Source organism: Dendrobates tinctorius, unplaced genomic scaffold (assembly GCF_039654945.1).
Source record: "Dendrobates tinctorius isolate UK_male_01 unplaced genomic scaffold, ASM3965494v1 ptg000201l, whole genome shotgun sequence".
In the NCBI taxonomy this organism is placed as follows: domain Eukaryota; kingdom Metazoa; phylum Chordata; class Amphibia; order Anura; family Dendrobatidae; genus Dendrobates; species Dendrobates tinctorius.
Window position 1 is genome coordinate 11,176,599 of NW_027361868.1, and position 17,008 is coordinate 11,193,606.

At 45.5% G+C, this 17,008-nt stretch overlaps 1 protein-coding gene across 2 annotated transcripts; it reads right to left on the reverse strand.

Moving 5' to 3' along the window:
- Positions 1 to 3,113: 3,113 nt before the first annotated feature.
- LOC141056942 (germ cell nuclear acidic protein-like) lies at positions 3,114 to 15,722 on the reverse strand. 2 transcript variants are annotated; one of them, XM_073553420.1, is made up of 9 exons: positions 13,816 to 15,722; positions 10,410 to 10,554; positions 9,784 to 9,913; positions 4,893 to 5,100; positions 4,535 to 4,623; positions 4,175 to 4,235; positions 3,922 to 4,021; positions 3,593 to 3,695; positions 3,114 to 3,339 (listed from the first exon to the last, which is right to left on the reverse strand). In XM_073553420.1, exons 1-5 carry the CDS (start codon positions 13,914 to 13,916, stop codon positions 4,539 to 4,541), a joined length of 669 nt encoding a protein of 222 aa, XP_073409521.1. In that variant the 5' UTR covers positions 13,917 to 15,722; the 3' UTR covers positions 3,114 to 3,339; positions 3,593 to 3,695; positions 3,922 to 4,021; positions 4,175 to 4,235; positions 4,535 to 4,538. The 2 variants fall into 2 exon arrangements, with proteins under 2 accessions (XP_073409521.1, XP_073409522.1); XM_073553421.1 differs by lacking the exon at positions 3,593 to 3,695.
- Positions 15,723 to 17,008: the final 1,286 nt, after the last annotated feature.

The following is a 17,008-nucleotide window of genomic DNA, read 5'->3' on the forward strand; positions in this document are numbered from 1 at the left end:
GAAATCGAGACTCATCAGACCAGGCAACGTTTTTCCAATCTTCTACTGTCCAATTTCGATGAGCTTGTGCAAATTGTAGCCTCAGTTTCCTGTTCTTAGCTGAGAGGAGTGGTACCCAGTGTGGTCTTCTGCTGCTGTAGCCCATCTGCCTCAAAGTTCGACGCACTGTGCGTTCAGAGATGCTCTTCTGCCTACCTTGGTTGTAACGGGTGGCAATTTGAGTCACTGTTGCCTTTCTATCAGCTCGAACCAGTCTGCCCATTCTCCTCTGACCTCTGGCATCAACAAGGCATTTCCGGCCACAGAACTGCCGCTCACTGTTTTTTTTTTCTTTTTCGGACCATTCTCTGTAAACCCTAGAGATGGTTGTGCGTGAAAATCCCAGTAGATCAGCAGTTTCTGAAATACTCAGACCAGCCCTTCTGGCACCAACAATCATGCCACGTTCAAAGGCACTCAAATCACCTTTCTTCCCCATACTGATGCTCGGTTTGAACTGCAGGAGATTGTCTTGACCATGTCTACATGCCTAAATGCACTGAATTGCCGCCATGTGATTGGCTGATTAGAAATTAAGTCTTAACACACAGTTGGACAGGTGTACCTAATAAAGTGGCCAGTGAGTGTATATAATATATATACAGTGGGGAAAAAAAGTATTTAGTCAGTCAGCAATAGTGCAAGTTCCACCACTTAAAAAGATGAGAGGCGTCTGTAATTTACATCATAGGTAGACCTCAACTATGGGAGACAAACTGAGAAAAAATAATCCAGAAAATCACATTGTCTGTTTTTTTTTCATTTTATTTGCATATTATGGTGGAAAATAAGTATTTGGTCAGAAACAAAATTTCATCTCAATACTTTGTGATATATATCCTTTGTTGGCAATGACAGAGGTCAAACGTTTTCTGTAAGTCTTCACAAGGTTGCCACACACTGTTGTTGGTATGTTGGCCCATTCCTCCATGCAGATCTCCTCTAGAGCAGTGATGTTTTTGGCTTTTCGCTTGGCAACACGGACTTTCAACTCCCTCCAAAGGTTTTCTATAGGGTTGAGATCTGGAGACTGGCTAGGCCACTCCAGGACCTTGAAATGCTTCTTACGAAGCCACTCCTTCATTGCCCTGGCGGTGTGCTTTGGATCATTGTCATGTTGAAAGACCCAGCCACGTTTCATCTTCAATGCCCTTGCTGATGGAAGGAGGTTTGCACTCAAAATCTCACGATACATGGCCCCATTCATTCTTTCATGTACCCGGATCAGTCGTCCTGGCCCCTTTGCAGAGAAACAGCCCCAACGCATGATGTTTCCACCACCATGCTTTACAGTAGGTATGGTGTTTGATGGATGCAACTCAGTATTCTTTTTCCTCCAAACACGACAAGTTGCGTTTCTACCAAACAGTTCCAGTTTGGTTTCATCAGACCACAGGACATCCTCCCAAAACTCCTCTGGATCATCCAAATGCTCTCTAGCAAACTTCAGACGGGCCCGGACATGTACAGGCTTAAGCAGTGGGACACATCTGGCACTGCAGGATCTGAGTCCATGGTGGCGTAGTGTGTTACTTATGGTAGGCCTTGTTACATTGGTCCCAGCTCTCTGCAGTTCATTCACTAGGTCCCCCAGCGTGGTTCTGGGATTTTTGCTCACCGTTCTTGTGATCATTCTGACCCCACAGGGTGGGATTTTGCGTGGAGCACCAGATCGAGGGAGATTATCAGTGGTCTTGTATGTCTTCCATTTTCTAATTATTGCTCCCACAGTTGATTTCTTCACTCCAAGCTGGTTGGCTATTGCAGATTCAGTCTTCCCAGCCTGGTGCAGGGCTACAATTTTGTTTCTGGTGTCCTTTGACAGCTCTTTGGTCTTCACCATAGTGGAGTTTGGAGTCAGACTGTTTGAGGGTGTGCACACGTGTCTTTTTATACTGATAACAAGTTTAAACAGGTGCCATTACTACAGGTAATGAGTGGAGGAAAGAGGAGACTCTTAAGGAAGAAGTTACAGGTCTGTGAGAGCCAGAAATCTTGATTGCTTGTTTCTGACCAAATACTTATTTTCCACCATAATATGCAAATAAAATGAAAAAAAAACAGACAATGTGATTTTCTGGATTTTTTTTTCTCAGTTTGTCTCCCATAGTTGAGGTCTACCTATGATGTAAATTACAGACGCCTCTCATCTTTTTAAGTGGTGGAACTTGCACTATTGCTGACTGACTAAATACTTTTTTTCCCCACTGTATATATATATGAGGACGGACAGGGAGACTGGGGTGACACTGGGAGTGGGATAAAAATTGATTCTAGATTTCACACAAGTTTCTGACAGCAGCAGCTCAGGCACTGTCTCCGTCGAGCTTCTCCTCTGATCGGGCAGAAAGTGCTGATATTTCAGCATCTCCTGCACGGTCATGCTGTGATTGGTCAGTCAGATTGACTGCCCGATTACAGCGATCTGGGTGCGGGGACCGACAGCATGACTCCCTGCACGTTTTCCCATGCCTCTGAGCTGTCTATGACAGCTGTCGGCACTGCACTATCACTGTGCGTTTGCAAGTTTCAGTGACACTTTACATACATGACGGACATAGTCTGACCTGGTGCGGAAACTGACACCCGGCCATGATGGACTGTGTCCGTCATTAGACGTTAAGGGGTTAAATGCTGCTCACAGACTGACAGCTGCATTTAACATTTAACAGCAGACAAAGCTCCGCTCCTCTCGATTGTTTGAGGCAGGTGATGGCTGAATCACACAAGTAATAATCTTCCACAGCGGGTCCACATCGGACATTCCCTTTCTGAATCCTGCTCATATAGGTACTATTCACATGGTCAGGTTTTAAATACATCAGGTTAGGGAGTGCTCTGATGGGTATACCTTGACGTTTGGTAAAGCGGCTTAGCATACATTTTTTGCAAAAAACGTATCAACTAAATACCCTGCATTATTATCATCTTTTTACTAGCACTTGCTGTTTACTGATATATATATTTTTTTACAACAGAGTATTTTTGTACATTTGTTGTACTGTGCTTCATTGATTGTAATAAGTTTATCAACAGCCATCGTTTTGTAGAACAAAAATCCCAACTAGAAAGAATTAATATATTCATTTTTATTGGTATTTATATCTAACTCAGAAAAATTAGAAAAAAAAAGCAATTTATGACTATTGAAGTTCAAATGTCCAACACTTGTAGAGATTCTCCAGGTCTAGGAAACTGCATCTGATCATGTTCTCAGCGCAGGTCGGTGCAGGTATTCAGCTTTTTCTTCCAAGATGTGTCATGCCTGTGTAGAAGCGATAAGTCGCCTTTCTCATTAACCTGAAAACAATTGAAAGATGTTTTTAAAAAGCTTGACAAAATATACTGGTTATCAAAAGAAACAAACTCAGAGAAGGCAACTTCAGCATCATATCTCTGGTCATCAACTGAAGTTGAAATAGACGTGAAATATTGCATTATATATTGTCTACAAATAAGGCCAATATGGAAATTGAAAATAGGAAGTTGCCAATAATAGTGTAATGTTAGAAAAATGCGACATGAACCATACGGCTATGGTGAGAGCACTCACAATAGATCTATACGGCGTGCAATGTCTGAGGGACTCATCTCGCCCGTCAGTGTGTTGGCGATTCTTCCGCAGCAGTAGGCTGATAACTTTCATCATTTCTTTCCTTTCTCAACCAGAATTTAAAAAAATTGTGCAGCAAGAAAAAATAATAATTAGAACAAATAAATACAGTAATAAAAACTATATTGCTTTTCTTCTATTACGCCTTGCTTACACTATCATGTCCTCGCTGTTGCACTTCTTGAAAACAAGAATGATTGTTACTTACGATGATTTATTATTGACATGAAGAAGATATATAAATGGAGGAAAACTACAGAAATATTTACCTGGGAAACACACGTTAGAAGCTTTGTGTCCATCAGAAGAGGTGGATTCTGAATGTTCGCTGTTAGCTGCTTGTGATGAGGACGTAAACTGATTGTCTCCCTACACGGTGAAAAAAAGGCAAAATATAGAGAAGTATTTAAACTTTAAATGATAAAACTCAATAAAAGACTAAATTAGAGACTCAAGATTCTCAATATTTTAAAAATCACTTTTATTATTGATTGCTGACAATAATGGAAGTTACGTTCTTACCTCCATCACAGGTGGATGAGATGACAATATTTAGATAAATCTCACTGTTCAAATAATGAACCTGAAAATATAAAGAAAATAATTACATCCAACAAAGCTTAAACTCATAGAAGGTTTTCCAGAGCATTGTAGATAATTGTTGGGAATTGTCAATCATTCCATAGCCAGCAAGTTATGGGAAATGTAACCAGGGTTTATCTGGTGACCTATGAGGACGGATTCTGGATCTTTGCTGCTAATTGCTGGTGATGAACACAGATATCCATTGTCTCGCTACTCAGGGGAAAATATATAAAAGTGTCTCGGCTTTACATTTTAAAGAAACCAAATTAGAGGCTAAATATTCTGAAGAATAGTTACATGTTTAGCTGATGGGTAGTTGACGCATTCGTCCTCCGCACCGGCGGCATTTACGTTTATTGTCAGGTATTTGTCTAAATCGCCCAATTCTGCAAAGATAAGAGGGATATTGGTTACTGGGCTGGAATGAACGTTCATTAATACCATGGATTATATTAAAAAGAACAAATTGAAATCAATATATTATGAACTGGCCCAGCACAGAAAATATAACATGTAGTATCCTGAACCCTACAGCCCCCAGACGTCAGTCCGCTCTGATAGTAGTAAAGTATGAAAGCATTCTACCAACAGAACCGCACGGATGTCTCTCCGCAGTGATTGTGTGTCCGAGGAGATGAGTCATAAATCCACTTACTCTTTACCACACAGGTCGCATTTGTACTTGTATTTGTTGTTGATGGTATAGTTGTGATATCGTGTCACTTTTGGCAGCTCGGGATGGATAAGATTTACCCTTCTTGTGAAAGCCTGCCATAACGGGCCATGGTTGTCTCTTTGTTCACCGGCGATTATCCAACAGGCGGCGTGGCACATCTCGTGCGCAAGGGTGGATCGTACTCGCACTAAAACAAGAGATTATACAGTTATGAGAAAATCTGAGTACACCCTGATTGAACAATTTGGTTTTACAGAGCAGGACAAAATACAAACTACATCCTGAGATGAACAACACGTGACAAGTCAACCGTGCCATTATTTATTTACCGAATACTACTTCAAAATGCAGAAACAGGGAGTGAAAAATAAGTACACCCCATGAATCAATAGCTTTTAGAATCATCTTTAGCAGCAATAACTTGAAGTTGCATCAATGGTGTACTTAATCACACGCCGTTTTTGCCTTTTGGCCTACTTTTTCTAAAATAAAGAATAATGCAATATTTTTTTTTCAAGTTGTTTTCTGAGATTGTATTTCCCTACTTTTATGACTTTTTATAGAGCTGATACTTTTTTTAATTTTCTCCTGATATGTCAAATATTAGAATTCAAAGAGGGTGTACTTAGTTTTTCTTATGACAGTAATAAATAATAATAATAAATTTTATTTTTATAGCGCCGACATATTCCGCAGCACTTTACATTTCAGAGGGGACTTGTACAGACAATAGACATTACAGCATAACAATAATCACATACAGTAGATTATAACAAATACCAAGAGGAATGAGGGCCCTGCTCGCAAGCTTACAGTCTATGAGGAAAGAGGTAGACACGAAAGGTGGGTGGTAACAGTTGCCCTGATTGTATGGACCAGCCACAATGTTAGGTGTGTGACAGTACGGACACAGAGGGCTAATGGATGCATAAAGCATGTGGGAGAATGATGCGGGGAACCTGGTTATGGTAAAACTTTTGGCTCTGCCACACAGGGATAGATTAGGTTAATGTGTTGAGGCGGTAGGCCAGTCTGAATAAATGCGTTTTCAGGACACGCTTAAAATTGTGGGGATTGGGGACTAATCGTATTGACCTGGGAAGTGCATTCCAAAGAATTGGCGCGGCACGTGTAAAGTCTTGGAGACGGGAGTGGGAGGTTCTGACTATTGAGGATGCTAACCTCAGGTCATCAGCAGAACGGAGGGCGCGGGTAGGGTGGTATACTGAAACAAGGGAGGAGATGTAGGGTGGTGCTGAGCCATGGAGGGCTTTGTGAGTGAGGGTAATAAGTTTATACTGAATTCTGGAGTGGATGGGTAGCCAGTGTAATGACTGGCACAAGGTAGAGGCATCGGTGTAACGATTGGTGAGGAATATGATCCTGGCTGCAGCATTCAAGACAGATTGGAGAGGGGAGAGTTTGGTAAGAGGGAGACCGATTAGAAGAGAGTTACAATAGTCGAGACGAGAATGAATAAGAGAAACAGTAAGAGTTTTTGCAGAGTCAAAGGTAAGAAAAGGTCGAATTCTAGAAATGTTTTTGAGGTGCAGATGACAAGAGCGAGCCAGTGATCGAATGTGGGGGGCAAAGGAAAGCTCGGAATCAAGTATGACCCCAAGACAGCGGGCCTGTTGCTGGGGAGTAATAGTGGAACCACACACAGAAATGGCAATGTCGGGTATAGGTACATTAGTAGAGGGAGGAAACACCAGGAGTTCAGTCTTTGACAGGTTCAGTTTCAGATATAGTGAGGACATGATATTAGACACAGCGTTTAGACAATCGCCGGTGTTTTCTAGAAAGGCTGGCGTGATGTCAGGAGAAGAAGCGTATAATTGGGTGTCATCAGCATAGAGATGGTACTGGAAACCAAATCTACTGATTGTTTGACCAATAGGGGCAGTGTACAAGGAGAAGAGGAGGGGGCCTAGAACCGATCCTTGGGGGACCCCAACAGTAAGGGGAAGATGAGAGGAGGAGGAACTGGCAAAAGATACAGTAAAGGAGCGGTCGGAGAGATAGGAGGAGAACCAGGAGAGAACGGTATCCTTGAGGCCAATGGAACGGAGCATAGTGAGGAGGAGCTGATGATCCACAGTGTCGAATGCTGCAGAGAGATCCAAGAGAATTAGCATGGAGTAGTGACCATTTGATTTAGCTGTTAGCAGATCATTAGAGACTTTAGTGAGGGCAGTTTCAGTGGAGTGTAAAGAGCGGAAACCGGATTGGAGAGGGTCGAGAAGAGAGTTTTCTGAGAGATAGCGGATAAGACGGGAGTGGACCAGGCGTTCCAGGAGTTTAGAGATGAAGGGAAGATTAGAGACAGGTCTATAGTTAGCGGCACAGTTTTGGTCGAGGGATGGTTTTTTAAGTAGTGGATGTATGATGGCATGCTTAAATGAGGAGGGAAAAATACCAGAAGAGAGAGAGAGGTTAAATATTTTAGTTAGGTGAGGGGTGACAGCAGGGGAAAGGGACTGGAGGAGCTGTGACGGAAATGGGTCACTGGTGCAAGTAGTTGGGCGAGAAGATGCAAGGAGCCTGCTTACTTCTTCTTCTGTGACTGGTTCAAAATCAGAGAGTGAGCTAGATGCAGTGGGGGAGGGAGGACAGTGCATGGTATGAGGTGATTGGGAGATAATTTCCTGTCGGATCTGGTCAATTTTTTCTTTGAAGTAATTGGCCAGATCGTCAGCTCGGAGCTCCGTGGTTGGGGCCTGTACTCTTGGATTGAGTAGAGAATGAAAAGTGTCAAAGAGACGTTTCGGGTTATTGGACAGTGAGGTGATGAGGGTGTTGAAATAGGTTTGTTTGGAGAGGTGAAGGGCAGTGTTGTATGTTCTAAGCATAAACTTAAAATGGATGAAATCTTCGGGTAGATTGGATTTTCTCCACAGACGTTCGGCGCACCTGGAGCACCGCTGCAGGAAACGTGTTTGCACCGTGTGCCAGGGTTGTCGCCGTCTGCGTTGTGGTGTTCTATTTATAGGGGCTGGAAATTCATCCAGGGCAGTTTGAAGTGTTTCATTGTAATGCTTCAATGCAGAATCAGGACATGAGAGGGAGGAGATAGGGGCCAATGAAGACTGCAAGTTCTTCATAAGTTTCTGGGTGTTAATGCCCTGTATGTTTCTATAAGTCTGGACAGTGGGGGTGACCTGAGCAGCCTGGCAGTTCTTGATAGAGAATGAAAGAAGATTGTGGTCAGAGAGCGGGAGAGGGGAGTTTGCAAAGTCATCCACTGCACAAAGCCGAGAGAAGACCAAGTCGAGGGAGTTTCCGTCTTCATGCGTTGGAGAATTAGTAAGCTGCGAAAGGCCAAATGAGGAGGTTAGAGATAAAAGGTGAGTAGCAGATGGTGAGAGGGGAAGAGCAATGGGGATGTTGAAATCTCCTATGATGAGGGTAGGGATGTCACAGGAGAGAAAATGTGGAAGCCAAGTGGCAAAATGATCCAGGAACTGATGGGAGGGGCCGGGAGGACGATACACCACCGCCACTCGCATGGAGAAGGGGGTGTAGAGTCTGACGGCATGGACCTCAAAAGAAGGGAAGACAAGTGAGGGTACTTGAGGTATAACCTGAAAGGTACATTTTGGTGATAGGAGCAGACCAACGCCTCCACCTGCTCTATTGTCTGATCTTGGGGTATGAGAGAAGTGAAGCCCCCCGTATGAAAGAGCAGCAGCAGCGGTAGTGTCTGACTGCTGGATCCAGGTTTCAGTAAGAGCCAGAAGGTTAAGAGAATTAGAAAGGAAAAAGTCATGAATGAAAGAGAGTTTGTTACACACTGAGCGAGAATTCCAAAGTGCACAATTAAGAGAGACAGATGGCAGGCAGGGAATATTAATAAGATTAGAGGGGTTTCTGAGTGTAGCAGTCGGGAGGTTTGACTTTCTATAACATGGGGGGCCAGGGTTGGGAGCAATGTCTCCTGCGACTAGGAGAAGGAGGATAGAAAGAGTGAGCAGATGGTTAAGTGATTTGTGAGAGCGTCTCTGATGTTGAATGGTGGGACTGACTGGATCTGTGCAGTTTAACAACGTGAAAAGAGCATGAGTGCTATACATAGGAGAGGAAAGAAGTGAGGGGCCAATGTGGATGGAGTGTAGAGAGTTAATGCCAGGGCGGTGGATGTGTGTGAATGCAGCGGCCAGGATTAAAATTACACAAATGCATATGGTATATATTTGTTGTACTCCAAATGTATAGGGAGTAGATGTATATAAATGTCTTACCTGTCTAACTGCCATGTTATAACTGCCAGTACTTTGATAAAGTGTGCATAAATGCCCCCTGCATAAATGCTATCCCCAAGCTATGTCTGAATATATAGGAGGATAAAACTTAGAACTTTTTTTTTTTTTTTGGCTCTCTCTCTTCTCGTTAATCAATCACACTAAATTGAGACACCAGGACCCAATAAAATGTTGTGGTCAAATAAACACATGTCCAGCACTACATGGATCATAAAGCACTTTGAAAAGTTTCTTGACCTCACAACATAAGGGGACAAGCAGAGTAAGTTGAAAAAAACTATATACCATATATAAGCTTGCAGAGTTGAAAACACAGAGATAGCATTCAGGATTAACTGCTTGCTGACATTGAATGGAGACACAGGAGTGGATTCAGAGCAGAGGTTGGAAAAGCTGGTTACCATATATAAGCTTGCAGAGTTGAAAACACAGAGATAGCATTCAGGATTAACTGCTTGCTGACATTGAATGGAGACACAGGAGTGGATTCAGAGCAGACAGTATGTACAATGAGTTTATAAGATGTATTACATAACAAGTAGCAGTTTATTTGCCCTGTACACAGGTTGTCTTATGAAGCTGTAGGATGGATGTGATGTGAAACCTACCGGCAGAATCGCAGACTGTTTCAGAAAGCTCAATACGTGAGAGTCGGCGGTTGTTCTGCAGCTTATTCCAGCATCGGCCGGATGCTGTTCCCATCTTCTTGCTCCACATAATGTCCATTTTCAAAGGGAGCTAAAATAAAGAAAACAAATTCCGTTACATCTGTAAACTCTTTGACCCCAACCTTGTAAAGTCCCTAACTCTCATGTGTGATTTACAGCACTGGTCTACTTGTATGAGGCACGGGGTCTACCGAGAAGTCCAAGATGTGAGAACAAAAATAAAAATAAACTTATTCTAAAATGTCCAAATATCAACTTAATATTTTTAATGTATAAATGTAAAAATCCTTTGAACTTCAAGCCAAAAGTTAATCTTTTTTGTCTCTGCAGTGGTGGATCATCTAAGGTTTCCTCTCATCGCACAGATAAGAAGACGGTGACGGCATTTACCAAACTAAGTAAGATTTACCTGAGATACTCAATAACTATATTACAGAAACATGACCAAGGGGTTAGGAATCTGCCTTTCAGAAAGTTAGAGCCATTTTTCTTGGAATTTATTGTTTAAAGGGGGAGATAATAGAGAAGTCATGTATCACCCAGAAACCCATGATAAGATGTGATACCTTATTATCGAAGACTGTCCGGTTGTACCAGTTGTACAGTCGCTCCACCAGCTCCTCCTTATTTTCCTGGAAGTGGGTAACATAGATGGAAGTAGGAGAAATGACATCTTCCAGGAAACAGCCGGGGACGTTACATCGTGGTGTCCTGGCAAAGATAAGAAATCCTATATAAATCCACAGGAAACATCTTGCCTAGTTCATCTAATATATAAAGCTCAATGTGGGTGTGTATGTCCGGGATTGGCATCCGCACCGTCGCAGCTACAGCCACAAAATTTGGCTCAGTCACATGTCTGGACCCCGAGAGTGTCCTAGGCTATGTTGTGAGGCAAAATTGTAACCCCGCGCGTTCCAATTTACCAAACAATTTTGTCCTTATCTACGTTTCACACATCCGTTTTTTGTGTCCGCCAAACGGATCCGTTTCCGTTTTTTGCCACTAACGGATGCTAACGGATCCGTTTGGATCCTTTTTTTGACAGATCCGCAGTAGCCGCTAATGCAAGTCTATGGGAAAAAAAAAACGGATCCGCCAAAAACATGGCGGATCTGTTTTTTAACGGAAAACGATGGATTTGGACGGATTTAAAAAAACGGAAGTGTGATCCAGGCAGGAAAAAGTGTGTGTATCAAGCCCCGCCCCTCATTATGATGTCATAATGGTTGCCATGGCGACACTGATATCATCATGGGTTGCAAGCCCCGCCATGGCGAAGATGCTGTCACAATGGTTGCCATGGTGACGAAGAGGTCTTAATAGGTTGCAATGGTGATGGTTATGTCATAACGGTTGCCATGGTGATGATGATGTCATAATGGGTATATTTGCGCGGGACTATGGGATGGAGGATGTGTGATGGTATATGGGCACGGGACTATGAGATGAAGGATGTGTGATGTGTATATGGGCACTGGACTATGGGATGGAGGATATGTGTGATGGGTATATGGGCATGGGACTATGGGATGGAGAATATGTATAATAATAATAATCTTAATTTACAGTATATAGCGCCAACATATTCCGCAGCGCTTTACAGTTGAACAGTTTCAAACACAACAGTCATAAGTAACAACGTTAACAATACAATAATTAAAGCGAAATAAGACGACCCTGCTCGTGGGAGCTTACAATCTACAATGAGGTGGGGGAGATACAAAGCACAGGTTTGTATTTACAATGATGTATTTACAATGATGGTCCAGCCATCTTCAGGGGGTGGGGGTTAGATGGAGATAGTGAATGGGCTACACACACACACACACACAAACATAACATGACTTTGATTACTGAATGTGATAGGCCGCTCTGAACAAATGTGTTTTGAGCGAGCGCCTAAAACTATGCAAATTGTGGATGGTCCTAATATCTTGGGGTAGAGCATTCCAGAGAATTGGCGCAGCACGGGAGAAGTCTTGGAGTCGGGAGTGGGAGGTGCGGATTAGGGCAGAGGTTAGTCGAAAGTCATTTGCAGAGCGCAGCAGTCGGTTAGGCCGATAGACAGAAATGAGGGAGGAGATGTAAGGGAGTGCCGCACTGTGGAGAGCTTTGTGGGTGAGAACAAGTACTTTGAATTGTACCCTGTAATGAATTGGCAGCCAGTGTAACGACTGGCGAAGAGCGGACGCGTCTGAGTAACGATTAGCCAGATGGACAACCCTGGCTGCTGCATTAAGGATAGACTGGAGAGGGGAGAGTCGAGTGAGAGGGAGGCCAATTAATAGAGCATTACAGTAGTCCAGGCGGGAGTGGATCAGGGCGACAGTGAGAGTTTTTGTTGTTTCCATGGTAGAAAAGGGCGGATTCTAGAGATGTTCTTTAGGTGTAAGCGGCACGAGCGGGCAAGAGATTGTATATGGGAGGTGAAGGAGAGATCGGAGTCAAACATAACACCCCGACAGCGCGCCTGCTGTCGGGGTGTTATTATGGTGCCACCCACAGAGAGGGAAATGTCAGATTTAGGGAGGTTGGTAGATGGTGGGAGCAGAAGAATTTCAGTTTTGGAGAGGTTGAGTTTCAGATAGCGAGCAGACATGATGTTGGAGACTGCAGACAGACAGTCAGTGGCGTTCTGTAGTACAGCAGAGGTAAGGTCAGGGGATGATGTGTACAGTTGTGTGTCATCAGCATAAAGATGGTACTGAAAGCCAAATCTGCTGATGGTCTGTCCAATTGGGGCCGTGTAGAGAGAGAAGAGAAGGGGGCCAAGGACTGAGCCCTGAGGTACCCCAACAGCGAGAGGAAGAGGAGATGAAGTGGAGCCAGAAAACAGAACACTGAAGGAGCGGTCGGAAAGATAGGAGGAGAACCAGGAAAGAGCAGTGTCCTTAATGCCTAGTGACTGAAGCCTAGAGAGTAGGAGAGGATGGTCAACAGTGTCGAAAGCTGCAGAAAGGTCGAGAAGAATGAGCAGAGAGTGGTCACCATTACGTTTTGCTGTCAGAAGGTCATTGGTCACTTTGATGAGTGCAGTTTCTGTCGAATGTAGGGGGCGGAAACCGGACTGTGAAGGGTCTAGGAAGGAGTGAGTGGAGAGGTAACGGGTAAGGCGGGAGTATATCAGGCGCTCCAAGAGTTTAGAGATGAAGGGGAGATTGGAGACTGGTCTGTAGTTGTTTGTGCAGGATGGGTCGAGGGTGGGTTTCTTTAGTAATGGAGTAATGATAGAGTGTTTGAAGGAGGAGGGGAAGATGCCAGAGGAGAGGGAGAGATTAAAGATTGTAGTTAGGTGAGTTGTGACGACTGGAGAGAGAGACTGGAGGAGATGTGAGGGAATGGGGTCGGTTGTGCATGTAGTCGGACGAGAAGAGGAGAGGAGCCTGGAGACTTCTTCTTCTGTGATGGGATCGAATGTGGAGAGTGAGCCAGGGGAAATGCAGGGAGGGATGGGAGTCACTGAATTTGGTGATTGGGAGCGGATTTCCTGACGGATATTGTCTATTTTCTCTATAAAGTGGGAGGCAAGGTCATCAGCGCAAATGTCTGTGATAGGGGCTTGTGCTTTTGGCCTGAGGAGGGAGTGAAAGGTGTCAAAAAGTTTCTTGGGGTTGTTGGATAGTGAGGAGATCAGGGTGGTGAAGTAGGTCTGTTTGGCGAGGTGAAGGGCAGAGTTATATGTCCTTAACATAAATTTGAAGTGTATGAAGTCTTCTGGTGTGCGTGTTTTCCTCCATAAGCGTTCAGCACACCTAGAGCATCGCTGGAGAAATGGGTATGTATGATGGGTATATGAGCACTCGAATATGGAATGGTGGATATGTATGATGGGTATATGGGCACGGGACTATGTGATGGAGGATAATTATAATTTGTTATAACTAACCACAGTTAGTTACTATGCCCGGGCAGCGCCAGGCTCTTCAGCTAGTGGCTTTATATAGAGGTAGATGTATCTGGCCTACTTACCTCTCCTGTGTAGCGGAGCTCTCCTCGCTATCAGATGGTAAATTATCTGTACAGAAATAAGGAAGAGTGAAAATACTTTTTATAAGGCTCAAATCAGACATGTTAGTATGCAGGCCCGTACTAGAGAGGGGTCTATAGATAGAGAGTGTAGAGAACTAATAAGACTATGAATATGGGATCCGACCTGAGCAGAACACATAGCTGACCAGACCACCAGAAATCCAAAGGATCATCCTTTGGGATCAGGATCTGAAATTATAATGGGGTTCAGCAACAACAGGGCCCATAAACTTTCTCAGACGTCTATCCACCTGTTGTTCAGGTAATCTATCCTTATTAATATTGTATGTGACATGCAGGCAGCAGAGCTGTGTGTATATATGTGGGACATGTAGGCAGCAGAGCTGTGTATATATGTTGGACATGCAGGCAGCAGAGCTGTGTATATATGTGGGACATGCAGGCAGCAGAGCTGTGTGTATACAGTATGTGAGACATGCAGGCAGCAGAGCAGTGTGTATATATGTGAGACATGCAGGCAGCAGAGCAGTGTGTATATATGTGGGACATGCAGGCAGCAGAGCTGTGTATATATGTGGGACATGCAGGCAGCAGAGCTGTGTGTATATATGTGGGACATGCAGGCAGCAGAGCTGTGTATATATGTGGGACATGTAGGCAGCAGAGCTGTGTATATATGTGGGACATGTAGGCAGCAGAGCTGTGTGTGTATATGTGTAGGACATGCAGGCAGCAGAGCTGTGTGTGTATATGTGGGACATGCAGGCAGCACAGCTGTGTGTATATATGTGGTAGATGCAGGCAGCACAGCTGTGTGTATATATGTAGGACATGTGTTAGGCGACGGATTCCTGCCTCTGCACAGGAGGCATCTCAAGCTTTGCCTTCTCCCATTCAGTCCCAGCCGCAGAGGAGCCTGCTCAGCAAAGACGTCGTTCCCAGCGTCTTGGTCAGGCTAGTGTGGTCAGGTTGGTTGCTACGCCACCTCTGGGTCAGCTTTGGCAATCCGCAGTAGCCAGCAGCGAGCAGCTCCAGAGGCTAAAGTCCTTTTTGCAGCCTTCTGAGCATGCCTGTGGGACGACCTCTCATTGGAGGTCGGAGGTCACACGCTCAGGTCCTCAAGCAGCTCTGATTGGGCCATCAGCAAGGTCCCGGAAGGCTGCGCCTATAAAAGGATCGCACGGCCGTGCGCTAGCATAGTCTGCAATTTGTAGTAGTGTGTGTGATGATGGATGCTTGTGAACCGCTGACTGACTCATTATGAAACCCCTTCCCTCTGATACGCATGTTAGTAGGGTTCAGAGTCAGCGCCGAGTAGTGGCACTGCCTAGCGCCGCAGTGCTCCCAGCTCCTATCACATGTTGGCGCCAGTGTGCGCCACGCTACATTAGGCACTACGATACCGCACGTTCAGCAACTACAGTCAGAGCGGCGCCTTGCGCCATTAATGCGCTTTTCCGGACCAAAGCTTAGACTGGTTAGTGGCGTCCGCCAGAGCTGCGCTGTACGTTCTTCGTACGGTATTCATCTATCAGCTGCACCCTGTGACTTGTCAGGGCACAGCGTTCAGTAAGGGTCTCTCCCTGGCATCGCAGTTGCGGCACCGAACGCTAGTGGGTCTTGAGGGACCCTAACCCCGTGTCCTTGGGGCAGGGTCCTGTTATCAAGACTCTAGCTTTCACTCTGCGGTATCGCGGCCCTGTGAAGCAACAGGGCCCGCCTCCTATTCACCGGGTGAAGTTAACCCGAGTCTGTTTGCTATGCCAACAGTTTCTGTCCGCCATTACCGAGTAGCAGTCTACCATCTCTGCACGGTGGACCCCGGGCTGTGAACGCACCTCATTACCATATTTTATTATTTGGTGCGTTCCGCCAGCCCTATCATTATACTAACGCCAGGGTCTGGCTAGTAATGGCGGACGAACAGCGACTACTGCTGTACATCCGGCAGCTGGAGGGCAGGTTGGCAGCTCTCGAGCGTTCAGCTGCGGATGTTACTACGGTCGCTGTTCAGGCAGCCACGGAGGCTGTCTCCCGTGTGATCACTGCCATCCCTGCCCTGACTTTGTCCCGCCTCCCACTGCCCGAGAAGTTCTCGGGTGATAGTGCTTTGTGTAGGGGTTTCGTGAGCCAGTGCTCTATACAGCTAGAGCTGCTGGCGGCACTATTCCCCTCAGAGCAGTCTAAGGTGGGATTTGTGGTTTCCCTCTTGTCAGGCAGGGCTTTAGAGTGGGCCACACCATTGTGGGAGCGCGGTGATCAGGTGGTGCAGAGCGCTTCTCATTTCTTGGCCTCTCTGAAGCAGGTCTTCTTGGGACCGCGAGCCACCCATGACACCACACTCCAGCTGCTGGCACTGTCACAGGGCTCGTTCTTGGTCAGCCATTATGCCATCCGGTTCCGGACCCTGGTCTCTGAGCTGGAGTGGCCAGACAAGGTCCTCATCCCAGTGTTCTGGAGAGGCCTGACTGACCACATGAAGGACGCCCTGTCCACCATGGAGATTCCCACTACACTGGAGGAGCTTATTACCGTCTCTACCCGTATTGACCTTTGCTTCGTCGAGCGAAGGTTGGAGCGGGCCCAGTGTAGGCAGAGGTTTAGGTTGGCACCTAGTTTTTCTAAACCTCAGGAGTCTTCTGATAGGGCATCCGAGCCCCAGGAGGCCAAGGAGGGTTCTCGCTTGGGAACCAGGTCTCCGTCCGCTCGAGCACTCGTGGTCTGCTATGTGTGTCACAGTCTGGTCACCTTGCCAACCGATGTCCACAGCGGTCAGGAAAACGCCCCCGTCCAGTGGTCATTGGGGGAGGCTTACTGGATTCAGCGGCGTTTTCCTCCAAGTTGTCCTTTGAGGGGACGCTTGAGTTTGGTTCATCCACTCTGGCGGTGGAGGTATGCGTGGACTCCGGAGCGGAGGGCAATTTTATGTCTTCTGCCTTTGCTCAATGGCACGCAATACCTCTGTTTATGCTGTCCAAAACAATCACTGTCAGAGTGGTGAACGGCGCGACCCTCCCCTCACAGATTACACACCGGACCGCCCCTTTGGTACTCTCGGTGTCTCCATCCCATCAGGAGACGATATCCCTTCTCGTCATGCCCGAGGGCATCGATCAGATCCTTTTAGGGGTTCCCTGGCTACACTACCACTCCCCTCATATAGAGTGGTCCT

Coding starts and splice junctions, on each gene's coding strand:
- LOC141056942 (XM_073553421.1), bottom strand. CDS start 13,916: ATGTCTGATTTGAGCCTTATAAAAAGTATTTTCACTCTTCCTTATTTC. Junction 10,555..13,815: donor AGCTCCGCTACACAGGAGAG/GTAAGTAGGCCA, acceptor TATCTTTGCCAG/GACACCACGATGTAACGTCC. Junction 5,101..9,783: donor AACAGTCTGCGATTCTGCCG/GTAGGTTTCACA, acceptor CTCTTGTTTTAG/TGCGAGTACGATCCACCCTT.